The sequence below is a fragment of the Hippocampus zosterae genome, chromosome 15 (genome assembly GCF_025434085.1).
Source record: "Hippocampus zosterae strain Florida chromosome 15, ASM2543408v3, whole genome shotgun sequence".
Classification (NCBI taxonomy): domain Eukaryota; kingdom Metazoa; phylum Chordata; class Actinopteri; order Syngnathiformes; family Syngnathidae; genus Hippocampus; species Hippocampus zosterae.
The window spans coordinates 16,926,784-16,948,095 of NC_067465.1; the positions used below are offsets into that span (position 1 = coordinate 16,926,784).

The following is a 21,312-nucleotide window of genomic DNA, read 5'->3' on the forward strand; positions in this document are numbered from 1 at the left end:
GGAACTCACAGGCCTCAGGGGTGGTCGAACGGACCCCGGGGGGAGGTGTTCTCCGTTCCTCCACCCGTACTAAACGGGGTTCGAACTCATCGAACCGATGAGCCAGCATGGAAACCGCGCCGCGGAGTGTCTGAGATGGCTTGGCCCTGCTGACTCATCTGTTGCTCTTGTCGGGACAGAGCGGACAAAATCTTATCAATGTATCCATTGTGCCCGAAGCGATAGAATGATCGCTCCGTGCACAACAAAATAAGGAAGTGGATCCCCGAAATAGCAGACACAAAAAGAGATTTTGTCAGATAACAAAAGGAGTCTTTAATAACGAACACAAAATAACCTGACAGGGAGAATAACAAAAAGCGCTGGTCAAGATAGGGACCAGGGATAAAATAAAAGGACAACTGAAAACGCTTGCGGAAAAAGATAGCAAGGAGGGTCAGATTAGAACAATGAATATAAATTTTACTCGCAAGAGGAACAACGACGCGTAATAACAGCCACAAGGCTAAGAGGCAATGAATAAATGCAAGTAGGAATTGGGCGAGAGAAATTTTGGCACGGCGTGGAATTCTCCGGCAGTGAGTAGACTGCCAGGGCGTCCAAATAAAGGCTGAGCAATTACTCCCTAATGGGTGACAGGTGTGTAAACGGCGGGCAGAAAGCCCGCCCTCTGCTGGCAACCACGGGACGTGACACTCAGCTGTACTTAAGAAATGTACTGGACTATTAAAAAATAACTGTAAAAGTTCAATTAACGATATACAGTTCAAACATTTATTCCTGTGATTCTAATTGGATTGGATACAACTTTATTGTCAAATGTGCTGTATGTGTAATCACATACCACTAGAGGAAGCCTGCGAATGGTAGTCATATTAAATTTTGAACCACTGGTTTAACTTGCTTGGTGATCAATTCTTCTTTCTTTCCCCGGGTTGCTAAAATAGCTAAAGTCTGTCTCATAAGGCATTGTTCCTGTTTTCAAACACGATTAATTCTAATCATAAAGAAAATATGAAATGAATGATCAAACATGGGAATCACAAGGTCACCCAGATTAATTCATCAAAAGCAGCAATTCTTCAAGTTGGGTAACGACTCCCGCGAGAGCTACACAGGCTTCCTCTAAGCAGGGGTGTCCAAAGTCGGTCCTCAATGGCCGCTGTCCTGCCTGTTTACCAGCTCTCCCAGGAGCAACACACCTGATTCAGATCATCAGAATCGTTCTAATGCTTCAGAGCTGGCTGATGAGCTGATCATCTGAATCAGGTGTGTTGCAGGCGGGAGAGCTGGAAAATAGGCAGGACAGTGGCCCTCCAGGCCCAGAGCTGGACATGTCTGCAGTCTAGTGGTACTGTACATGAAAGAATTATTACATAAACCACTCCTAAAGTTAGATCCTCAGATTGAATTTCTGAATTTAAAACGTGACTGTCACTTCCACAATGGTTAGGATAACTCGCTACATACAGGCTGTATGACAACTGTTATATTCTCTCATGCTGATGTTCTCGTACACTAACGTTGCATGCACAATCACACTTAGGGAGAATTTAGAACTTTCAGTTAACCTACCATGCATGTTTTTGGAACATGGGAGGAAACTGGAATACCTGGAGAAAACCCACACAGGAGAACATGCAAACTCCACACAAAGAAGGCCAGAGCCGGAATTGAACCCTGCGCATCTACACTGGCACCAGGACACCCTAGGCCGCAGTTTGATGATCGACTTTGTAGTTGTATCGTCGGATTTGCGGCCGCATGTTCTGGACACTCGGGTGAAGAGAGGGGCGGAGCTGATCACCACCTGGTGGTGAGTAGGCTCCAATGGTGGGGGAAGATGCCGGTCTGTCCTGGCAGACCCAAACGTATTGTGAGGGTTTGTTGGGAGCGTCTGGCGGAATCCCCTGTCAGAAGGAGTTTCAACTCCTACCTCCGACAGAGCTTTTCCCCATGTTCCGGGGGATGCGGGGGACATTGAGCCCGAGTGGACCATGTTCCGTGCCTCTATTGTTGAGGCGGCCAATCTGAGTTGTGGCCATAAGGTGGTTGGTGCCTGTCGTGGCGGCAACCCCCGTACTCGCTGGTGGACACCAGCAGTAAGGGATGCCGTCAAGCTGAAGAAGGAGTCCTATCGAGCCTTTATGGCCTGTAGGACCCCAGAGGCAGCTGATGGGTATCGACTGGCCAAGCGGAACGCAGCTTCGTCGAGGCAAAAACCCGAGCGTGATAAGAGTTTGGTGAGACCATGGAAGCCGACTTTCGGACGGCTTCGAGGAAATTCTGGTCCACCATCCGACGTCTCAGGAGGGGGAAACAGTTCACCACTAACACTGTGTACAGTGGGGATGGGGCGCTGCTGACTTCGACTCGGGACGTTGTGAACCGGTGGGCAGAGTACTTCGAAGACCTCCTCAACTCCACCAACACGTCTTCCTTGGAGGAAGCAGAGCCTGGGGACTCTTGAGGTGGGCTCTCCTATCTCTGTGGTTGAAGTCACCGATGTGGTTAAAAAGCTCCTCGGTGGCAAGGCCCCTGGGGTGGATGAGATCCGCCCGGAGTTCCTCAAGGCTCTGGATGTTGTGGGGCTGTCCTGGTTGACACGCCTCTGCAACATCGCGTGGTCAACAGGGAGAGTGCCTCTGGATTGGCGGACCGGGGTGGTAGTCCCTCTTTTTAAAAAGGGGGACCCGAGGGTTATGTTCCAACTACAGAGGGATCACACTCCTCAGCCTCCCTGGTAAGGTCTATTCAGTGGTGCTGGAGAGGAAGGTCCGTCAGGAAGTCGAGCCTCGGATTGAGGAAGGAGCAGTGTGGTTTTCGTCCCGGCCGTGGAACAGTGGACCAGCTCTACACCCTTAGCAGGGTCCTCGAGGGTATGTGGGAATTCGCCCAACCAGTCTACATGTGTTTTGTGGACTTGGAGAAGGCGTTTGACCGTGTCCCTCGGGGAGTTCTGTGGGGGGTGCTTTGAGGGTATGGGGTACCGAACCCCGTGATACGGGCTGTTCGGTCACTATACCACCGATGTCAGAGTTTGGTTCGCATTGCCGGTAGTAAGTCTGAATCGTTTCCAGCGGGGGTAGGACTCCGCCAAGGCTGCCCTTTGTCGCCGATTCTGTTCATAACCTTCATGGACAGAATTTCTAGGCGCAGCCGAAGCGTTGAGGCGGTCCGTTTTGGGGGCCTCTCTATTGCATCCCTGCTTTTTGCAGATGATGTGGTGCTGTTGGCTCCTTCAAACAGGGCTCTCCAACTCTCACTTGAGCGTTTCGCAGCCGAGTGTGAAGCGGCTGGAAGAAAATCTGTACTGAAATGATCGTTTTCTTCGGCTTCACAAACATTTATTTTTAGCAAGTTCTTTCTGAACATGAACTGGACAATACCTGGAAATAAAGATTTGCCATTCCTGATTTCAAATTAATGTTGTTTGTTAAGAAAACACATTATATGAAAATCAATTGCCTTCAACTATATGACCCGTGAGTTTGTGAAAAAGTAAGTACCCCTGCTACTTGTCTTTAATCAAACGTCATGACAAGTTTACAAAAAAGTTACCACCCCCTCCAAAAAACTGTGCCTGGCATTTTCATCATCTTACATCATCAGAGTAAAGACTATATCATTAAGACGTGCTCGATGACATCCCCCTGTTCCATTTTCTCTCATAGGGATGACAAATGCGTAATACAGATTTTTGAAAAAGCGGAAAAAGCAATCGCAAACACGGCCTTGGGGGCTACCGGTATTCGCGAAAGACGTAAAATATCCCACGTTAAAAGACGACCTCAAAGTCAGCCTCGCGTCACGTGACCCCCTCGCACAGCTGAGGCTGCTGAGACTTCTGAGGCTTGCCTGATGCTAGCTCGTTAGCTACGCTAGCTTTGTCTGGAAACCGTCGGCGAGACCTCCGCTTCCCTTGATACGTTTTTAACGATAACCGTTTAGGAGGGGAAACCTTCGACGAACCATGGCGGCGTTGCAATGTGTGTGCTCGGCTCTCGAGTTGCCTCTCATTTACCGCTTTTGGTTCGATGTCAATGTCATCTTTTGCGGCTAAGGCTGAGCAGTTAGCTTCCCGTCGTATGCTGTTTTGCTTCCCCACGGAAGCCAAGGCCGAGCGACGAAGGGGGGCGACTGGAGGGTGAGTGGATTTCACAGTGCACTACGTCTTCTTGTCTGTTTATCGATAGCAACGATGAATGCCGGCGTGTCTTTTGATTGCTCGGTGTAGTTTTTGCGTGGTGGAATGGCGTTAGCCTTTGTAGCCACTTGGCGACTGACACTGAGGGTCGTGTTTTGTCAATTTGGGGTAGAGTCGTGGTCGTGGGATGGAGGCGGGGGGGTGGGGGTCCTCACCTAGCGTTCACCCTTGTAAAACTTGCTGAATTCTCATCTGAATCACAGACAACATTCGTGTCGCAATTAAAACAGGGGCTGCTATGAAAATTGCTCAAAACAACACATTTACTTGGAAATACCGAAATCAGGTGTGATTAGCTGTAAACAAACATGGACAGTATGATAACATTCTCGTTTCAAGATTTATTTGTATTTGATGATGCAGGTAAACCATAACACAGGTCCCCAATAATCGGTACACATTGACTGAATAATAATAATACAATTTATTTATAAGCGCCTTTCAAGACACCCAAGATGGTCAAACTAGCCCACTGCTGCCATAAGCACACGTTATTATCAACAGTTATACATGTTGGCACAATAAGGAAAAATATCCCGAATAATGTGTAGAATTATATACGTGGGAAATTTCAAAGGTCTTTAGCAACCTCCAACTATTGCTTAACTCATTGAATACCACCCCTTTTCACTGGAGCAACCCCCTCAATTCATCTCATTTTACTGAATTTTGACTGATTTGTAAGGCCCACAGAATTTTCTGTTCTATGGCTACATATACATGCAACCTGTTAAAAGAAAGGTGAGACTCTCTTCTTTCAGCAGAAAAAAAGTTTGTTTCTATCTTTCTCCGTTTGTTGGCAATCACCATTAGAAAGCTGTTAAGTTTTATGGAAAAGGCAGATTTTCTGCAGAAATCCAGAGAAAATTAGCTTTTTGTAAAAGCATGCATTTGAAGCATCATTTTTTGCTTTTGCGACAGCTCAAAAACCTCAATAATGTGTTCCTCCTACAAAAGAACATTACAAATCATATTTTTGTAGCAAAATAATTAACAAAACTATTGAACGATAAACAAAAGTGCAAATTGAACAATGAACGAAAGTGCAGCTGTGGAGAGGATGGTTTTTGGCTTGCATCCAGTTTGCCACCACATCGATTCATCCCACCACGTCCAGATGCACAACCTATAAATTATAGAAACATAAAAAGTTGCAAATATACAGTATCTTGCTGCAGAGTGAGGTACAATAATTTTATTTACCTTTCTTTCCACCACCAAAGCAAGGAGTCACCATCTTTTTACTTCTGGTTGGACAACCTGTAATTTATAAAAGTATGTACAATTACCACACTTTATTTATTTATTTTTATTGTTGCTTTCCACTTACATTTCAACATCTCTCTCACACACACACATACATACATGCTTTTGTTTAGTTTTTTTAAACCTACGGCAACACGCAAGTCAGCACATTTATGGCGCATATTTTCATCCACATCTACGAGACGCATCAACCGTACATAAATGATTAGTGTTACTGGCAACTTTCTAGTATAGCAGGGAATGTAGCGGTGCATAAAAGCGACTGATGAGGCATAAGAAGTGATGAAGTTTTGAATGGGAACTTGCAAGCTAGTCAGCAGTTACCTCCTTGTTCCAGCGGCTCTGGCGAGAACTCTCAGCTGCTTTCTGTTATGTCCGAAGGCACGTATTCGTCTGACAGATGGGGATCCAAATCGCTCTCCAATTTATCGTCTTCACCGTCGTCATTACGAGACGATTCCAGCAAATCGCTGCTGTGTGCTCGGCGTCGGCCATGCGAAGCCTCTTTGCCGTCATCGCTGGAAGTCGCTGGGGAGACGATTTGTGGACGATGTGGGGCATCGGGAGGCACAAAATGCTCTGCCAAGCGATGGTCCCTGACGTGGAGCATGTTCATCTTCATCAGATGAACTCGAAACTCGTCGTGAGCTATGCGGGCCGCATGTAGCATGCCATTTTTGCACAGGCTGACGTTCGTTTTACGGGTGCTGCTTTCGATTACATGACCGAAGCGTCATCTTCTCTGCCACACAAACACTATCTCCTTTGATGTTTTATTTCAAGGATGCTTTTATACCGAAAAACCCCCAATCCTTTTTGGACTTTTTGGGCAATGTACAGTACTTGATGTTGATTGTACTGGTACCTGATAATTTGTGTACCATGTTTGTGGCAAGACACCCATTTTACTTTAGAAAAGTCCCGGAACAACAGTGTCACAAAAATTATAAGGACTTTGTATGATATGCAAACATTAACAATATTTAATTATTCATTAATTCTACTTCAGCAGAAGAGCATTTGTTGGGCCCGTCAATGTACGCATGTATCGATAGTTGAACAAAGATGCATATTTGTACCACATACTTTTCGGCCCAAAGAAGACAAATTGGATCATTTCCCACGGCATCTGATGATCTCTCATGCACGCTAATGGTGGGAATCACTAATATATTGAATTCAAATATTTGTATTTTTCTAAATTATCACATTGTCATTTGAGAATGGGCTCCCATTTGAGTGCGTGTGTTTGTTTAACAAAACGTCTTCATCCAAGGCACACATTTTACATCAGAAAAATCTCAGAGCACACCACCAAACAAAGACATCACAAAACATACAGTACTGAAAATGATCTCGTCTCAATTTCAAAATGTTCTTAATATGAAATGTGGGCCTGTTTCATGAATCACACAATGCTATTCTTTAATTTTTCACCATGACTCTATGTCGCTGGCATAGATAGATGTAGTCAAATTGTACTAAATACATGACTGTTTGGGAAAATGAACCCAAATGGAATAATTTTGAGTGGCACATCAATAATGCTAGCTTGAATTGTCACATCCATTGTTGTTTATAAATGTCGTACTGTATTTGTCATTGAAGACTACTCCAGGGACCTCCCACATAACCACATGTTTGGTTCACTGCAAACTCTAAATTGCCCATGTGTTTGAGCGATATGGAAGTGGCAAGTGGCACCACTCAAGTGTATACATTTTCCTTTGTGGTTCAAAACAAAATACACTTTTGCGTTGAGATGCCCGCCAAGCTGTCGCTTGGTGAGATTTGCTTAAGTCTTGCCCGATTTGTGGAAGTCTCATATGGTGTGCTGATGTCACATGTGATGACAGAAGATTGCGTGTGAGTTTTTTGTGGAATGACAGATAATAGTGGGCATTTAACTTGGGGAGGACTCGTGTCCATGCATGTTGCGTCAATTGATTTGGTGCTGTCATCCATGTCAATTATATGTAGGTGGACGGAGGCCGAGAACTGGGTTTTGAACCTTCTCAGATCTTCTTGAGAACTTGCCTGTGCTGTCGTCTTGCTCCCCGTCATCCCCAGCTGAGCCATGTCTTCGTCAGGGTGCTGCCACCTCCCTGGCTCCCTATGTGATTACTCGGGGAACACGGAATCCGACTCCTCCAAGGATTCCGAAGAGTCTGATTCCACTGCACAGGCTCAGTACATTGCCAAGGTTACGGCTAAAGACGGCCGCCCACTCTCCACCATTGTTAAAGCTGTGAGCCTACAAAGGTGAGAGGAGGAGCATGACAATGAATGTCTAGATGGGTTCATTCTAACCACGGGTATGTTCTCAAACGTGTTACAGTGATGTAGGAATGTGTCGGATTTGCCACGAGGGAGGCGGAGGGGAGACGCTGCTCTCGCCGTGCGAATGCACTGGCACACTCGGGAAAGTGCACAAGAGCTGCTTGGAGAAGTGGCTGTCGTCCTCCAACACCAGTTACTGTGAACTGTGCCACACAGAGTTCACCATTGAGCGGAGGCCACAACCCCTCACACAGGTCAGAAGGATTTTAGGTAGCAGGTACACTGAATCTTCCGCTGATGTTCCAGAGCTACAAACGACCTGAGAAAAATGCCAGATGGAGGCCATGTATAAAGCCTGATGTTATGCCCTCCCACACTTTTTAAAACATCTCCACCTTCAAAACGGGTCCATTGATTAAAACTAGAGCTGTCAGTTTAGCGCGTTTTTATTGGAATTAATTTAAATGAATTTTAATGGGATTCAATTTTTTTCTCGCGAGATTAACGCGGCACGCGTCACAAGCGGATGTTACGTTGCTCTATAAATACACCAGAACAAAACAACAAGCGCGCTGCAAAGGTCAACGCCCATGTCTGTTTTGCCAGCCACCACAGCACAAGACACCGAAAACGGATACTTAGAGTTTATGAATGGAAAGTTTACTTTTAAAAAGTTGCCCGATTGCTCGACTGACAAGACCAAAGTTATCTGTTCTTCTCTCTCTTTTTATCATACATGTATACGATGTATGCCACTGACACGATTGTTACTTGTTTGGAACTATTTTGTGTGGAAGGTTACAATGTTCTGCGTCCATATAAATAGAGCGGGTGGAGCTTCTCTGTGTTTGTCTGACAGTGGTAGCGACCTAGCGAAAATAGAACATCTCCAGTGTTGTCATCGATCCAAGTGTAGTCATTCGAAATGAGGTCTACACAAAAACCGTAGAGAGACTTCCGCGCAAGAAGGACCAACACAATCAACATAGCTTGACTGTGTTAGGGGGAGTGACCCCCCGCCCCCCTTTCAGAATGGTTTGCCCCAGCAGCACGTGGGAAGTGCGTGCGCTTTTTTTGTACGGCGGGCAGTTTTGAATACAGCGGCACATAATGAACACTGGTGTACGGTCTCATTCTTCAACAAACATACAGAAACAGACTGCTGTGTTCAAAGCAAACTTGAGAAAAACGAAGTATGCAACCATGGTTTAAATGCACTATAGGCTGAGTACTACTTTACCTTATATGTGCACTTTATAATGTTATATTGCTCTGTTTTGATTTTATAAAAAAGCTGTTAAAGCAGCTGTTGTGTGACAAAGTATTGTTTTCACTGTTGTTGATGGACAGTAATATTGTGTGAGAGATTATGTGTGAATAACCGCTCCAAGTGAAATGTTCATGTAAAATTGAAAATCGAAATTGTTATTTCAGTGAATATTTACATTTGGCACATAGAAAACTGATTCATGATTCCAAGTTGATGAGAGCATTAAAATGGGGGGAAAGTAGGACAAAAAATGTAAAAGGAAATTCTGAAACGATGAAAAATGTGTGAGTAATCACAATTAATTTTTTAGTCCATTTGAGTTAATTATGACAGTTGCATTTTTAATTAGATTAAATATTTTAATCGTTTGACAGCTCTAATTAAAACATTTTAAACACAAACGTTAACGTGTTTATAGACAAGCATAAAAGCATACAGAAATACTGAATATAACTGTCGCGTCTGCATTGAGGCATTTGTCTCGTACAGGCAGGCAGAATGTCTTGGAAAGCTGTGACTGACTTCAGCCTCTGCATGACTTGTGTTACTTGTGTTTTACTGTTCTCCTGATGTTCAGTCATAATAGAGGCTTCAAAAGTACATTGGTGACTGGCTCCCTTTTCCCATATAAGGGCATCACATTTAGTAAATGATCACTTCAAAATCAGTGACGTAGCGTGTGCGCGAATGATGAACTGCGATATAGATCAGACCTTGTCCAATAGTGGTATGCAAACAACAGCACGGGAGCCATTTGTGGCGCAGCCATAAAATGTTTTGTGACCTGCAGCATATCGGAAACGGCCTGCAATCATGGGTGCCAAGTTTCAGACAACCACAGGCAAGGCAAGGAAGGCAGGTTTCTTTATATAGTGCACTTCACACACAAGGTAACTCGATGTGCTTCACATAATTACAAGTATGACATTTTAAACCATTTACAAACAAAAAAAATACAATTGTTACTGCAGAGTAGTGTTGTTCCATGCTCAATGTTGAGAGATGCGCTGGGCATGGTGCGGGTTCGTTCTAGTGAGATGTGAGCTAGGGGGCTGCGGACCACTACAAAATCCCCATAATGCAATGGGACTGTCGATATAAATCCTAGACATAGTCATAATGTATCCTTTTCACTGCAGCTGACTAAGTACTTCCTGGTTTTTGCATATTCTTCAGTGGCTGAAGGATCCAGGCCCCCGAAGCGAAAAGCGCACGCTATTGTGCGACATGGCCTGCTTTCTGCTCATCACACCGCTGGCAGCGATCTCGGGGTGGCTGTGTCTGAGGGGAGCCCAGGACCACCTGCAGCTCAAGAGCAGACTGGAGGCCGTCGGTCTCATCGCGCTAACCATCGCTCTATTCACCATCTACATCCTCTGGACACTGGTAATAAATATTCTTGGACCCCCATCAACATGGAAAGTTATTTTAAGTGCTTAATCTCTTTTCGTGCCCCTGAAACCAGCATTTAAAGGTCAAGTATGAAGTAATTTTAGAAAATCCCAAATAAAATATTTTTATGTCACAAATCAATTAATCAAACAATATACATGAAATAAAGCATGAAAAAATAATTTCTATTTTGCAAATTTGACAAAGTAATAGTTTTCCAGAAGAGAGATCCTGATGAGTGTCAAACCCGGAAGTGTGACATCAATTCAAAGATAACAATTGCGGGGCTTATTATGGAGAGTGTACAAAGCCAGTCAGAAATGGAATTGGAAGGCGCTGTTTTAAACTTATCTGAGAGGATTCAAATGTTTGAAGAATTTTGAGGAACAGTAAGTTGTTGGCAATATTTATGTTGGTCCATACATGTACGAGCCAGATGCTGAGGATGTGCAAAGTGTTTTCCCCCGAACAGCCCGACATGGAATGGAGACTAGACGAGATCGTAATTGCAAGCTATATAGGCTACGGTTATTAGCCTAGCGTTATTAGCAATTCGATGCTGTCCTTGACTGTAAATTGTGCACAATGGAATTACCTACTTGATCCGTGTATTCTTGCTAGCACCGAGCACAGGTCATAATGGATTGGTGTCCAATGTTGTCATTGCGAAGGTAGTTCTGTTGCGTGCTCGACCACTCTGCACATTCTATCGGAAGCATTGTTAGTTGCAAACCATAACAGAGGATGACAGTATTCCATCCATTTATTTACTGATAAAAGGAGAAGCACCGATAAATGGAAATGTACTTAAGTCCAAAAGTAAATAAATAAATAAATAACGTTTTTACCTTGGCATGAGACGACGCATTCACCAGAAAACAATTCCTGGAAACAACATAAAAGGGGATATCTTGCTTCTCCAAATCAGTGCATCATTGACGTGTAAGCTCCCTGGTTCAGCTTCCTCCCTATCACTGTATAGTTCTTCTTTATAAGCCCCAAAATCTCAATCTCGGTTGACTGTTTTGCCTTTTGTTTTTTTCACGTTGTAAAAACAGCGCTTAGTCCATTTCTACTCAAATTCAGGTCAATGCTCATGTGAAGTTCAAATACATGAAAAATCTCACTTTCAAGTCCGATAAACGAACTGTACTCTTGTTTACGTTTTTCCCTCTGTGACCTCTTGTCCCAGGTTTCATTTCGTTACCATTGTCAGCTGTACTCGGAGTGGAGGAGGACCAATCAGAAAGTGCGTCTGCTCATGCCTGACATGAAAGGCATACTCGCCACCCAAAGTTCTGTGCCGACCAAGTCGACAAAGAAAATGACTGATGAGACCATCGTATGAGTGTGGCTCGAAGGCAAGGGGAATATTTAAAATCAAGCCAGCCGAAGCACTCTGGGAGTTAAAGAAAAAAAATCCACACACACAAAAAAAATCTTGTTAAAGAACCTTTGCACTTCATATGGACCATCATGAGAGGGGGAAGACTATTTTTCTCCCATTTTTGTCTTTGTATTGAAGCACTTGATGTAAACTACAGTATTGGCGAGCCACAAATGTGGTTTGAGGATGAACTCGTGCCAGAGTCACGATTGATTTGGGTAACGTCTTGTCTGGACCGCTGGTGCTGAGTTGTCAATGTCAGAAAAACAAATGAAGATGGACTAACCAGCCCGGTTAAGTCTCTTGACAAAGGTATGAAATATTAAGACGTAAGCTAATGTAGCAGGATATAACTGACAGCATGCTACGACAGTATAATATGAAACATATTCACTACCTACGGTTCCTCACGCACACCATCACAATCTATTTAGCGGTTATTAAGATGGGCAATCTTCACCTTGGCAAATGATGCTACCACCCTGACTTTTCAGTTGGGTTCATTTACAGTATGTTGAGTTTGAAACTATTAGTCGCTAATCTATGCCCTGTATCACAGACTTTTGCAGAATGAGAGGAGGGATCATCCCGCCAATTGTATTTTTATTCCCCAGTTGAACCTTTTTTCCAGTGTGCATTAATTCTTGCTATGTATTTAAAAAAAAAAAAAAAAGGAAAAAATGGGACAGTAAAGCCGTTAGCACTTGAATGTTGCCAATTAGTAAGAATTTGAAACTAAAACAATGGGGGGGAAAACTTACCCATTCTTGGAAGCAAGTTTTAAGATGGGGAAACAAGTGTATTGAGAAAATACATTTTGAGACAAATAGTGCCGTCTGTGGCATTGGGTGCAGCGAGCACCCTTGTTAGAATTTTTTGAAAAGCCCCTCATCTGCTTTATGGCTTTTAAACATTTCAGAAATGTTCATTTGTGTGACGACCCTCACCCTGTTTTCTATCAAATTGTGATCACAATCACCTTTTTTCTCCTCTCTCTCTCACACACATATATAAATATGTCGTTTTCATTTGTTACTAATTGTACTATTTGTCATGAAGCTTCCCATCTCCATTTATTTTGCACATTACAAACCATAGGTCTGTAGTGGGGGTTCACGCAAGCCAAGTTGAGTTAAAAGTAATGTTAGCTTTTTAAAAATTGTTTCACATCTTGTGTACAATTTTTCAGATTTGGGAGTCGAAATGAGTATTTATGAATATTCTTGTGAAGTGGGGCAACAATCTTACACCCCCAAGAGTCAATCATAGCATTAGATGCAAACTGCGCACATGAAACAATGGTGCAGCAAGTGTGCATACTTTGTGGACTTGAAACTTGCCATCAAAAAAGAAACCCCGTTTGTCTTGCCTCACTTGTAAAGCACCATATGTGAATTGAGAATGACTAGTAGAAATATCCCATTTCAAAACAAATATGGACAAACTAATGTGTTGACGCTTGCAGATATTGTGTAAGGGCGCCACAGTAATTGTCAAGTTTTTGGGCAAGTGAGTATTTTGTGTCAACCTGCTGCATCCTTGGAAATTTGGTTTCTTGTGCAATAAAGCTTGAGGGACTCCCAAACTCATTGTGAAATGTAGGCTTACCTTGAATGCTGGTGTCTTGTTTCTGTTGAATGTTGTCTCCACTGTAATGCGGTGCATCCAATGATCTCTTTGAACGCAATACGCGCTGTTGCTGCGTTTTAGGTATTAGATAACACTGCATAATTCCTCCCTCAAACATCTTAATTGACCCTTCTGGGGATGACGGTCACCACAGTGGACAGATATTCAAAAATTATTTTCTCCTGCATGAATTGAACGCCAAACTCCATAAAACTAGTCATTATCTTATTTTTTCCCACTACTGGTGGATCTTTCCTCTCTACTTTTGCAAAGGTGCCAAAGCGAACAGGTCGGCACAAGGCTGCATGGTTGTACTGGTGACTGGTTCTGAATGCGTTCAAGAGATGATTGTCACCTTGTTGGTTATGCCTTCTGTCTGAGTGGTGGTTTTTCTTCTGACCTTGACTTTTTTTTTTTTTAGGTGGTGGTGGGGGAGGTATTCCATTCATGTAGGAGAGAGTAACTTGTGACTATCTGTCCACTGTGGTGACCACCGTCCCAGAAAGGATTAATTTAGTCACATTTGTTGAGCAAACAAGGTTGATTTGCACATGTTTTGAAGCTGATTCACATTGCCCTTAACTGGTTTATTATGGTTCAGTCACATGTTGAATGAGAAAACCACCTCTAGCCTCCTCAAGCACGTAGTAGTGTAAAATTTATTTATTTCATGGCAGTAATATAATGTATGTGACCAACACGCTATCAAAACAATAAACAATATATTTTACAGGAAGAATGCATCAGCAGCGTCACTACCACTTTGGAGATGACAACGAGAAGTGGAATACAAAAACGGAGTGCTGGTACCACTCAAACTTTACTAGAGACAGACTTTGCTGACTAATTTTCACTCATGACTAAGTCACTTGTGTGGTACCAGCAGTCCAGCATCTGCATTACAATGTACTGTAGCAGGCTGAAACTGGGTCAAATTACACCTTAAAATCAATTCCTTCCATGGGCTCATGAACCGGTTCCTTGGATCTAAATAACGTCAATTTTCGACTACATTGCGGCCCAGGAAGACGCCAGCACTGGATCCCAATTCATAATGCACCCTAATATTGAGCCAGCCGGACATTTGCCCCGGGGTTACAGGTTCTGACAGCACTGTAGCTTACTCCCCTTCTGACTGTCTGTGGTCGGGGGAACGCTGATGTCCACCACATTATTCCCGGGAGACTCGTCATGGGCCGACCGCTCTGCGATCTGCTTCTGCGATACGATGCGGTAGATTTCTGTGTTTGAAGAGCAAAAATCACATCAGCTTCAATTCTAAAATGTCTCTGCAGAGAGGTTGTTTATCGTGGTATAGTTTTGTGTATGTTTACTGGTTGAACAACCATCAGAGTACCACATTTAAAAGCATGCAGTAGATGGAACAATATGATCCATACGCAAACCTAGTCAAAAAATGCGGCCCGGTGTTCCCTTGAACTCTGCCATTGACATGCTGAGTGTAATTTAAATGACTCGGTGAGATTTATTCAATAGCGAAGGAAGTTACTAACTCACTGAAATCAGTCAGAAAATGGCCATTCATATCAGGAGTATGATATTAAAAATACAATAAACAAATAAAAGGGGTTCGAACACCAACTCTAGAAGTAAACGATTTGCTCTCCGTACAGAGAAACGGTTGACAGTAGAAAACACAATGATGCTGATACAAAATTTAAAATGTCTCCAAAATCACAATACACTTCCTCTTTAACGTACATTTAGCCTCAGGAATCATTTGGACTGCCGTGAGGCCATCATTTGACAGTTAACCGTTCTTGCAAGCATGTCATTCCCTTGCGCTCGCCACTTGACATCGGAGGAACATTGCAAAATTTTGCCACCCAGTAAGAACTTTTTCAGTCCTCCGACTGAACTTCGGCGGCGGTTTGAGAAATGTGTGTCAGAAGTGTTACCGGTCATCTTTCAGTCAGCCCAGCGCTAGACATTGCACACCAAACTGCAGGAGAGTGGACTATTTCAGAATTGTCTGTTACTTATTCCACTGTTATGTGTTCACAAACACCCCTCATTTAATTTATTTTGTGATTTCCTCGCTGGATTTTCTGTTTAGATTTTCTTAGTGTCATTTAAATTATCGTTAATTTACGTTTTTCTGAGGTGGTCTTTGAACGCCTCTCGAGTCGAACGGCAAAAGAGAAGGCAAGTCAGCGGACAGAGAGTGTTAAAAGAATTGATAAAGTTGTTTAAAAAACATCGCTACAGCTCTCTTTGTTTCTGAGGTGCAACAAAAGCAACAGCTTTGGAGAGTTTTTCTGAGGGGGTTGATTTTCCCCAAACTTGTCGCTTTCGCTGATCGTAAAGCGGAAAGATACTTGTCAGTGCCCCTTGTGGAAGTTCAGCGTCATCGTCTTAAAGTGAAGCTGTCACGCTTTGACGCATCTTCTGAATCAACCATTTGTCGATGCCGAGTTCCATTGCCGCTCTCTGGATATACTTTCTCTTGCTTTGCGCAATCATCTGCGAAAGGACTTCTTCAATGGTAGTAGTAGGAGTAGCTCTTCCGCTGCGTACTTTGTCAAGAACAGTTCCTGTTTTGAGGAACTTGCCATGGATCTGTACGTGTTGGAACAGTATGACAGCGATCAAGCTCTTCATACAGGACCGAAACTGGACTTGGGGGCAGAAAAACATCTTGCCAATTGACGGCAAGGAAATGAAATGCTTAGAAAAAAAAACCTGAGCCAAAGCTATCAAATGCGCATAGCCTCACATCTGTCGAGATGAGACCTAAAATGAAAAGTTTAAAAAAGGTGTAGAATGCTTGTCATACCTGTAAGGATATTCTTGAAGGCCTCTTCAACATTTGTTGAGTCCAAGGCTGAAGTTTCGATGAATGACAGGTTATTTTTCTCTGTGGCATGAAGAGAAAACACACAATGTACAGTAATACTGTTAGTCTTCTCAAAACAATTTTAAAAACCTTAAACAGTTAATCTGTCATCTTATGATTCCATAACAAAGAAGTTAGAGAGGTGGTCTACAAATTCTGCCCGGACAATACTTCAGCTCGGGGAGTTACGGTATGTTTTTTTTGGAACTCACATTTGCACAACTGTCCGTGTTTTATGTTGTGTTTAATATTTTACTTTTTGTTAACTGTTTTGTTAAGCGCTTTGTTACAGCTGCAGCTGTTGTGAAAGCTCTATATATATCAGGATGTATTGTATTTTGGGAAGAGTTTGTCACTTCCTTACCATGTAAAGCAGGGGTGTCAAACTCATTTTTGTCAGGCCTGATTTTAGTTACAGTTTCCCTTGGAGGGCCATTATGACTGAAACCATATAAAGAAGTCAGGAATAACAGTGTATTCGCCCATTGTTTAAGTTACTGAAATGCAACTGCAGCGCTTCTCTCTCATTAGCGCTCCAGTTAGTTTATTTGAATGTCCGTCGAGCCTGTCTCATCTGCCCGGCTTGCTGACTTTGGCTTGTGTTGTCTTTTGTCTAAACTATTCCAGCCATCTTCGGGAAGTAGGCGGGGGGCACCCGCTAATGAGAGAGAAGCGCTCCAGTTAGCGTAAGGTTTTTAAGCCTTCGAGAGCTAACTATGGCCATCGAGGACTACGAAGCGTCCCGTGGGTGTTTTTAGCATGATAACAAGTAAAGCATTCGAGGAAACGTTCGTTTATTTGAATGTCTGTCAAACCATAAGCAATTTACTCTGAGCAGCTAATCGTATGCTACGGATCTAGCTTCAGTATCAACACACATAGACAGTGAGGTCCCTCTTGGCCAATCGGAGGCCAGGATGATGCTTGGTAAGTCAAAGAGTATGTTGAGTCCAGGACACTCGCAGCTGAACGTTGTTCACTATGTAAACCAGTGTGGTGGTCGCTGTTGCCTTTTTTCGAACAAAGCAGTAGAGGTCGCTGTTGGATAAGACTTCGTTGTAGTGAATGTCTTCGCGAGGCTGGAGCAGAGAAAATGATTTCGTATAACGCAACAGGGGGGATTTCATCTCGGAGAATGGAAATTGTGTTAATGCATGAAGATGTTTTCACATAAGGGGGTATTTTCACCCATGTAGGTTTCGTTCTAGAGGAGTTTCATTGTAGACTTCTATTTACTTAATTGTTTGCTGCTAAATATGCGGCTCCATTTCTTGCCTGCACAGCTAATGGATGCGACATGCTGAATCGGACAATGCCGAGCGGCTTGAATGTGTTGGCCACATCTCCCCCAGGCTCAGGGAGACGAGTGACTGTGTTACAACTTGACACAGACTAGGTTCCAGTTTCCAATCCCTCAGAGAAGGCGAATTCAATGCGGATACTTTTTTGTTGAATTTCTGTACTGTACCTGCAAAGGCACGGGCCTCGTCTGTGGGAACGGCCCTGAGGTGGCGTAGGTCGCTCTTGTTGCCCACGAGCATAATGACGATATTGTTGTCAGCGTGGTCCCTCAGCTCCTTCAGCCAACGCTCCACATTCTCGTAAGTCAGGTGCTTGGCTATATCGTACACCAGGAGTGCACCCACGGCTCCTCTGTAGTATCTGTGAAACACAATGCGTGCTAGTCCGGAATGGATCATGTTAAATGGTATATTAAACCTGGACACTGGAAGTTCAACACAATAGTTCATGACAAAGAACTCTCTGCCTCAATCAAGATGTACTCACGCCGAGGTGATGGCTCTGTAGCGCTCCTGTCCCGCGGTGTCCCAGATCTGCGCCTTTATCGTCTTGCCATCCACCTGAATGCTGCGCGTTGCAAACTCCACACCGATGGTGCTTTTGCTCTCCAGGTTGAACTCATTTCGTGTGAATCGAGAGAGCAGGTTGCTCTTACCAACACCCGAGTCCCCAATCAACACGACTGGAGAAAAGACAAAAACCATAGGCAAACATCAACGTGTGTATTGACAAATTGATTTTCTGCTTCTGGCTCTCAACAAAGGCTGATGTTTTTTTTCCTTCTCCCTCCCTGTCTCATCTGCCGGCTTGCTGACTCTGGCTTGTGTTGTCTTTTGTCTAGACTATCAACCAGGGCCTCTTGTTACATTTCTCTCCGTAATCTAAACATCATGGAAATGTTCAGCTGTTCTCTCATTGCTAATTGTTTTTGTTGTTTTGTGGGAGTCCTGCATGCATTTTTCTTACCTTCTCGTGAAACAGCCTTTTACTTGTATAGTGCTTTCCTACCTAAAGGGCGATCAAAGCTGTTCACACTGACTCCTCATTCACCTCCTGGAGATGCTGGGGGCTCAGTCTCCTGCTCAAGGACACCACGACATTGTTAGAGCGTCAGGGGTCTAACCCACAATCTCTGATTTGGGAGAAGACCGCTGTACCACTGAGCCATGCCGCCATGAGCATATTGTTGTTTTCAGTGCATAGTATGAATCTTTATACACAGAGGGACAATCTCGAGTGTCCCATTAACCAGTCATGCATGTTTTTGAAATGTGGGGGGACCAGAGTACCCAAAGAAAACCCACGCAGGCACGGGGAGAACATGTAAACTCCACAAAGGAAGGCTGGAGCCGGAATCAAACCCTGCCCCCACGCAAAGACTAATTCAACACGTATTCGTAGACACAACAGTACAGACAAACCAAAATATTCACCTTGCTACCACTCTCAACCAAGTTAAGCATATCCAAACTTTAAATTTTGTCATCCGCGAGAAGACTTCACCCCATCCAAATATCGATACAGTATACAATCTTCAATCTTCTGATTGGAGGGATTTAAATATTTATTATTATACAGACACTGAAAACTGAACATTTTTCTTTTTGATAAATAATAAATATCTGATATGCATTGTTATTAGTAAGACACTAACGACGTACTATGAGATAAAAGTGAATTAGATGTTTTGCGAAAGCACCAAGTGGGGCTTTGCAGGGCCTCTATATATACAGTTCAGAGTGGGGAATAGAGTCTTGTTCCTTAAAGAAGTGAGGATCAGAGACAGTCCGAGAAGCTGAGTCAGGCTTGGGGTGTGGGGGCAGAGGGCTTGCATGTACAACAGCAGCAGAAGTGGATCCTTTGTATTTTCTCTCCTCCCCTACAAAGGAAATGGAGCTGAACTTTGTCCCTGCTGACACCATCCTGGTCCACGTTGCAGGAAGCCGATAACAGCCTCCATCAAAACCCGAATCGACAGTTTTGGGCCGCCTTGCTCTTCCTGTTTCTTCGGGGCCCAGTACGATGACTCGGCCAGACAGGGAGAGGGAGCGAGCGGGGCTCTCGCCTCCGGCAGATGCACTATTCATCCCACAGAGGAGACTTTGTTACTTCTAAATAGCATTTTGGCAACCCCCAGGATGTTAATGTGCCGCAGAAGCTGATATAAGGATCAAAGAGGTACAGTATTTTGGATCCTGCTGAGCTCAGAAGATGAACAGCAGATCCACCGGCATGCAGAATACATTAGATCCTGAGGCTCTTTGTGTCAGTAACATCTGCCTGAAGACCAGCCTCATCTGAGATGGAGGTCTTTTGGTGAGAACAGGCCAGCCCAAGAAATAAGCGCCGCTTGCTTAAGGCCCCTGTGACTACTAGGGGGAGCAGTTAGAGCACAACACAGGGTAACACAGGCTGTCGCAACAATGATAATCAGCCAGAAATTCACCCCAGCCCAGCCCAGAAAATAAAAATAAAAATTTTGAATTACCTGTAGATGCCACAAGATTCTGGAAAGCCACTCCTTTTGTTTTAAGTGACTATAGTCTTTTGTCATTTCTTAGCATAGAGATGCCAGTTACATTGTTATTCAATATTACTCTATTTATTTGACTGAATACTCTGTTTTTTTTTACGTTTTAAGTCATGTTTCAATCGCTACGTCAGGGGACAACAACGTTTGTTAAGCTTAGAGCAACATCTTGGGTAAGGTGTGGGTGGCACTGAAATGCAAAGGCAGTCAGTTTGAAACACTTTTCTGAAAGAACTCATAACCGTTAAATGTGTTATTAATAATTATATTCATTTATGTGAAAACTCTGATAATGTTAATGATTTCTCACAATAATTATCACCAAATTTCTAACCAGGTAGGAAACAGGTAGCAACAATTTTCTGCAAGTATTTACATTTTCAAATGATTACTTCAACAACATTCCTAGGAAATCACGGGGGGGCGGGGGGGGGGGGGGTGCAAGATGAAATGCTGTATCCCTGTAACTGCAAATTAACCCCAGTCCACTCTTGCAGTGGACTTGTGTTGAAATTCAACAATAAATGAGGAATAGTCGCTATAATTGGCAGAAATCAAAGCCCCCTAAATCACATTTTGCTTAGAGCCCCATGGAGGCTTGGGTCGAGTCTGGTCAATGGTTCTCGTGGGCACTCTTAAGGGTATAACATAAAACTTCAATAGCCCTACAAACACACAGGGTGCTGCACCCTACTTAAAACATAGCTGCAGGGTTTAGAGTATTGCAACGACAGCGTTTTTCTTTTAAAATAATCATTGTTGCCTTACATAAACACAGGCCTAAATATTTGGAGGATTCTCACCTAATCGCCATAACCGACCCAACAACAGGTTAAAACGCTTTTTCAAAGCGATGTCTATATGACCCGGTAAAAAAGAGAAATCGAGATAATCTCTCTCTCTCTCTCTCTCTCTCTCTTTCTCTCTCTCTCTCTCTCTCTCTCTCTCTCTCTCTCTCTCCCTCTCTCTCTCTCTCTCTCTCTCTCTCTCTCTCCTTTACCTTTGAACAAAAAATCGTATTCATCGTCTCGGTTCCCCATTCTAGACGAGGCCACTCCGACGTTTGTCTCTCGGAGGATGATGCGTATGGGAGGGAAAGATGGGTTCAAAAGAAGCTAAAAATATGCTAAAGGCTCGTGGTGGCACTGAAATGCGCCAATGCTTGCTGTCAGAGCTGTCGGAAGGAGGTACA

The 21,312-nt window shown here is 43.6% G+C and overlaps 2 protein-coding genes and 1 long non-coding RNA gene across 4 annotated transcripts in view; 2 read left to right on the forward strand and 1 right to left on the reverse strand.

Moving 5' to 3' along the window:
- LOC127616808 (uncharacterized) overlaps positions 1–21,312 on the forward strand; it is a 121,420-nt gene that overhangs the window by 85,394 nt on the left and 14,714 nt on the right. The window lies entirely within an intron of this gene.
- Positions 3,769–13,416, forward strand: LOC127616769 (E3 ubiquitin-protein ligase MARCHF2-like). Its single transcript, XM_052088584.1, has 5 exons — positions 3,769–4,147; positions 7,454–7,735; positions 7,812–8,007; positions 10,200–10,409; positions 11,608–13,416. Exons 2-5 carry the CDS (start codon positions 7,551–7,553, stop codon positions 11,761–11,763), a joined length of 747 nt encoding a protein of 248 aa, XP_051944544.1. The 5' UTR covers positions 3,769–4,147; positions 7,454–7,550; the 3' UTR covers positions 11,764–13,416.
- LOC127616773 (ras-related protein Rab-11B) lies at positions 14,070–21,308 on the reverse strand. Of its 2 annotated transcripts, none has more exons than XM_052088587.1 (5): positions 21,121–21,307; positions 18,077–18,272; positions 17,757–17,950; positions 16,229–16,309; positions 14,070–14,672 (listed from the first exon to the last, which is right to left on the reverse strand). In XM_052088587.1, the coding sequence occupies exons 1-5, from the start codon at positions 21,158–21,160 to the stop codon at positions 14,527–14,529; spliced, it is 657 nt and encodes a 218-aa protein (XP_051944547.1). In that variant the 5' UTR covers positions 21,161–21,307; the 3' UTR covers positions 14,070–14,526. The 2 variants fall into 2 exon arrangements, with proteins under 2 accessions (XP_051944547.1, XP_051944548.1); XM_052088588.1 differs by lacking the exon at positions 14,070–14,672 and adding an exon at positions 14,973–16,011 and having other exon boundaries at positions 21,121–21,308.